General features: G+C 36.2%; 1 protein-coding gene across 1 annotated transcript; it reads right to left on the bottom strand.

Annotated features, from left to right (window-relative positions):
• Positions 1-1,033: 1,033 nt before the first annotated feature.
• On the bottom strand, positions 1,034-5,013 carry LOC105268816 (DNA primase large subunit-like). Its single transcript, XM_011308656.1, has 7 exons — positions 4,227-5,013; positions 3,545-3,772; positions 3,327-3,464; positions 2,879-3,257; positions 2,226-2,390; positions 1,872-2,141; positions 1,034-1,683 (listed from the first exon to the last, which is right to left on the bottom strand). Exons 1-6 carry the CDS (start codon positions 4,716-4,718, stop codon positions 1,894-1,896), a joined length of 1,650 nt encoding a protein of 549 aa, XP_011306958.1. The 5' UTR covers positions 4,719-5,013; the 3' UTR covers positions 1,034-1,683; positions 1,872-1,893.
• Positions 5,014-5,537: the final 524 nt, after the last annotated feature.

Here is a 5,537-nt window from a genome sequence, read left to right as displayed (position 1 = left end):
TTTGCAATGTTCTCGCAGACACAGCTGATGAGGCTACTGTGTAATTCAATGAGACATCATGCTATTATCACCATTTCCTATCGTAATTGAAAAAAGAACACTTTAAGGAGATTGGGGATTTTTCCAATAACCAGTGAAAAACAATTTCTGAAACAAAATCGAATTAACGATATGCCATAACTCGCCGGTGAATTGCACGATTCCCATCATATTTTTATAGATTCAAAAAGCTATTAATATAATTCCAGTAATTTATAAAAAATAATGTTTAATACAGCACTTCCAAGTGATGAATTAAAAGCCATTTTGTGATATCGGAAATTTCTTAATTTTATAGTAAATTGAATTTTAATTGATGGCAAAAGGTAGAGCTAATTAGAGACTTTACTCAGGGCATAAATTTATAAAATACGACAAATCACCCAGGAGGAATCCCAGTTTTCTCTCTTGATTAGGATTGATTTATAAAGTGAAAAATAAGTCATATTTCAGGCCTCGAGAGCTGTTGTGAAAGTAACTTTATGGAGCATATTGATGTGGATCGACGAGATCTTCAATCTATAGACGCATCGGTGATTTGCATTAGCCTTTTAAGCATCAGGATGATCGATCGCAATGATAATATTTCTCTATTGGAAAATAATAAGGGGGCAATTCAACCGTCAACTGGGAAGACGTCAAAGGACAGACAAGAACAAGCTATTTGTCACATCTTGTGAAATACTCGACTATTTAAAAATCTGATGGTTTTATGAGAAAACGAAGCGCATCCTTTAATGGGAATTTCTGGATCTGTAGGTGGACTCTTGATATTGCAGGGAATTGCTTCATCAAATCCACTTACATAAGAGTATGAGAATGAGAAAAAAAGGTCTGAAAATCAAGGGAAATTACTACCATCAGATTAACTACTAATAAGTTCAACAGTGGAATCAATGGAAATCGATTTGGATGTCATATTATTATCGTGGCGTTTTATTGCATGAAATATGATTTTTTATCATAATATTGACATTTTTTCAAATAATGCAAATAACTTGTAAAGAATTATTTTTATTAACAAGGAATACAAAATTAGTGGACATTTTAAACAGTTCAATCCAACACCCGTGAAAGTACTTGAATGCAATGCATTAATGGTTCAGAGCGTAATTGTAGAATTTTTATCATCTACTTCCGCTTCTTATAGACAATCTATAAATGTTGACGATAGATGATCACAATGTTAATATTTAAATATGATAAAATATCACGGCAATGATTCTGAATGAACCTTTTTCTCCCTTTGCCTGTATAAGTGGAAGAAATGCACAGCGAAAGAAAATCTAAATATAAGAATATTTTGGTTTTTAGAATTCAAAATCTGTACTTCATTACCTGCATTTAGATCAAATTTAGAAAAACGATCAACTTTGAAAAATAGTTTCTAAAATTCAACTTTTTCATTTTACAATTTATATGGATGCAAGTTACAAATTAGAGATTGGAGAATTTCAGAAAATAATTTCTTAAATTTGGATTTTTATTGCTGTGTGTCCTCAAGAGTTCGATTCGCCATCGATGGATCAATTGTCATTTCTTCACTCTCATTAGTATTTTTTTCAATCATAATGGGAAGCCTTGAAAACGTTGAGAGTCTGTAATAATGAAATTCCCAGTGATTTAATTTCGCTGCACTCTTCCCTAGAAGAATGAAACAGAATAATTTGAATTCTTACACTCCATTAAATATGAAATTGATTCAAAAATAAATAATTCTGTAAGCGAATATAGAGAAATATCTTCCATCAGAAATTAGCTCTCCTTCAGATTTTTTTCCGAAATGAATGCACACTTGAATAAATTGAAACAGGAAAAAATCGACTAATTACATTTCTCAACTTGGCTAGCGAATCAATTTAAAAAATCCGCATCACTGAGTTCCATAAAGGATTCATCGTCCTCCTGAAGCATTTCTGCAATGTCCCCAGTTTCGTCTTTTATATTCTTTTTCTTAATTGACGATGATGATGATTTCACTGATGTACGAACCGGCGTACGAATCGAAGTTCTCACAGGCGTCCTAGCTGGAGATCTTGCTTGTGAGAGGGATTCATTTTTAACTTTTGATAGTCGATTTGATTTGTCATCCACTGGTGTCTCTGGTAAATGAAAAATTGCATGATTGATACTAGTATTCAGTGATGACATCGGCGCTTTTGAGTGTAATGAAAATGCATTCTTACCTGCATTACCAGTGACTTTGGCAATCACTTCTCTACTCTCTGCGAAATAGGCATTTGGATGCATGAGGGGACGTTCTGGGGGACATTTATGAGTTACCTCGAAGTACTTGGCACACGCGAGATTGTAGTGGCCTCCCTTAGCCAACTCGACTATTTCAGACACGCCTAAGACAATTAAAGAAGCATTACAGTATCTGTTATGGATAGAATGACTCTGCTGTTATTTCATGGGTTATATTTGAAAGGGGAATGAGAATGGTGATGGAATATCATGCATTACCATGCATCATGCACTGTGAGTCAGCTATTTCTCGTATTTAAAGAATAAAGAAAAATGCAGCATGTGGAGCAATCCGATTTCAATTGTCACTTCGAGAAATAATAATTTGGGAAGACAATGCAGAAACTTAGCTATTGACAACTGCCAAAATTTACAAACAACTCAAATTACGTATTATAAACTACAGTATCCCAGGACTTTCAAAATTATCAGACCTTCCTCTCAAAATCGATGACGATGCAATGTCGAGGTGCATTCGGAGGGCAATTCCCTTAACCCGGGATTCCCTTAATTCAGATTTCGACTGATTAGGGTGTGAGTTCCAGAAAAAAATCTCGAATACCTTTAATATTTTGAAAAAGAATTGACTTACCTGAGGCAGGCAAATTATATCCAATCAATTTTTGCTGCAATATGTCACTATCCATGGATCTGTATGGACATCCGTGGAACTCTCCAGGTGCAGCCGCATTGGATATAATTTTATTGCACCCCATAGGAGTGTAATTTCGATAGCTACCAGCCTTTCCGTAAAAAAATTTCACGCCGTAAGCGTACTCCTTTTCGAATTTCTCAGGTGCAATCTTCTGTGTGAATTCTGTACGCCAGAAATGTGTGCAATCGTCCATCGTGACGCCAATGCCCTTCAAAAAAAGGATGTACTGCATACGACCTTGGTTTTTCAGGTGATGATTAACTCTTAATGCCTCGTGAAGCGTCCTCATGCACAACGGATACGAAGTCCTTGATAACTGCAAGTTTCAGATTATTTCCTATTACATTGCTGTTTCTTAATTATTATTATTTTCCTTCAATTTTACCTCATCCAAGGATTCAATCGGAGTTCTCTCAGTTGACCACACGACACGTTGGGTCTCAGCGAAGTAATTGGGAAGATCCTTGAGAAATTCAAAGATCCTGGCATCACATTGGAGTCTGTAGAATTCCTGTGTGGCTTGCTGCAAATACCATGGTAATTGACATTGGGGAAATTAGCGGTAAGCATTCGGTGAATGTTTTTATGAATTGAATTGCTCACTTCGAACTCTCGCGTGAGGTGCTCCTTGAAATGAGTTATGAAGAGTGATGCAAGCTCCGATTGGGGCGTAAATGCCATACCATTGTGCACAAATACCCGCCTACTTCTGATCAAATCAGAAACTTTGTAAAATGGAACTTTGTAAAAATCGATGTTATCGATACTCGATAGTTTTCCTGATGATGAATACAGCTGATCGCGGAACATATCTCTCTCATCTTCTGTGAGCTGAAAATGCGAAAAGAAGATAATGCGGGCTAAGGAGAAAGTGACAATTCTAAGTATGATAATTTTTTACTGTTAATGTGCAGATAATTACTGATATGAAAATTATTTCTAGTGTTGTCTAATTGATAATTGATTGGTAAAATATTATTTTTGAAGTTTGGAATAACGAGGACTCTCTTTCGATTGCAAAGACATTTATCAGAAAGAGATACATTTTGGATAAAAATTGTAATTAATGATAATTTAATATTTCTTGTTCAAAACCGAGCGACAAAGCTGTTAAACAATGAATGGGAGTTATAAATAAAATTAATGAAGATCATTAATGGAAGCTAGTGCCACTGCACTCTTCTGTTCTTTCATGTATGCATTTAATGAAAGCGTATTAATAAAATAGAGTAATAAATGGCTAGAATTACAGATGAGAGATGGAGTAATCGTCCTGTGAACTTACTATTTCATACTGAAAATTATTGATATCAAACAGTTGACTCATTCCTTCCTTATTCAACGAGGAAAGTCTGAGTTTCATGTACTCAGCCTCCATGCTAATGAACCACCTTTTGAGTTCAGGTGTTTGAGAGTATGCAACCCTGGCAATCATGTGAGAAACTGCATCCCTTCGTCTGGCCTCGAGCTCTGCATCATTATGTGATGCACAACCAGCTCCATTCAACAATTTGACAGCATGATGGTATCCATCCTTCCTCAGAGCAGCTGTCAGTGCGTTCTTCCGTTCTTCAACAGTTTTGACATCTGTTCTGCTCATGATGAGCTCTATCATCTTCAGGATCTCCCTTCTTTCCATCCCAAGCTCTTTGAATTCAGTGAAGTTGATGAGACCCACAGGTACATAATGGTACAGTTGAACATCGTGAGGATAAACTTCCTTCAGACTTTCATTCACAACACTCACTGTGCATCTTCTACGTTTTATGTATTCCATTTTAATCAATTACACCTGAAATAATCACTCAGATCACTTGCACAAGGTACTGAAACGTTCTATGATACTAATGTTCACAGATTCATCAACACCGGCTTTTATATTAGAAATCAAACGGCCCAAGAGCTAGTACTCGAAACGCACATTAATTAAGTTGATTAGAATATTCAGAATGGAGGTAACGTTGACAGTACGAAAGGGTTTGTTGAAAGGTATTTTTGAGAGGAAAACGAAGGGAAAAATAACCACATCTCACTATTCTTGGTTCACTATACTTTTACAATAGTGAGGTACTCATTTTGCCGCCAAATTTCCACCACTTTGACGACTGCAGCGATGTTGAGCGGAAGGGACGGTAAGTTATTCATTACGAAATCTTCTTTATCGAAGACAAGTGACTGTTTTTTTTACCTGAGAAAAAAATCTCAGTGTTGTTCGTGAATAGAAAGACTATAGATAAGACAATTCCATAGCGGTGACACGATTACACCTGCAATAATCCAAAAAACGTATGTGTATGAATAAGGAAGGACATAAGATGAAAGTGTCGATAATTTTGAGAAGAAGCGAGTGTCAATAAAATAGGGCCCGCCACCGAGAGCACCGATAATTGAAAAATTCAGGCCGAACAAGTATTGGGCCTCAACTTGATCTACGACTGTGTATATGTTCGATTTATTTTAAATGTGCAGAAGATATGCCCAAGGAGTGCAAGAATCGATTGCGAAAGGAAAGAAATTTTGCTAAACTTTTCTGATCGAGTTTTACCGTAAATGCTGACTGGTTCGGAGGCCCTGCAGATGGAAAATTCAGGCCCGA

This window comes from Fopius arisanus, unplaced genomic scaffold (assembly GCF_000806365.1).
Source record: "Fopius arisanus strain USDA-PBARC FA_bdor unplaced genomic scaffold, ASM80636v1 scaffold00061, whole genome shotgun sequence".
NCBI classification, from domain to species: Eukaryota; Metazoa; Arthropoda; class Insecta; order Hymenoptera; family Braconidae; genus Fopius; species Fopius arisanus.
This window is presented reverse-complemented; position numbering and strand designations above follow the sequence as displayed.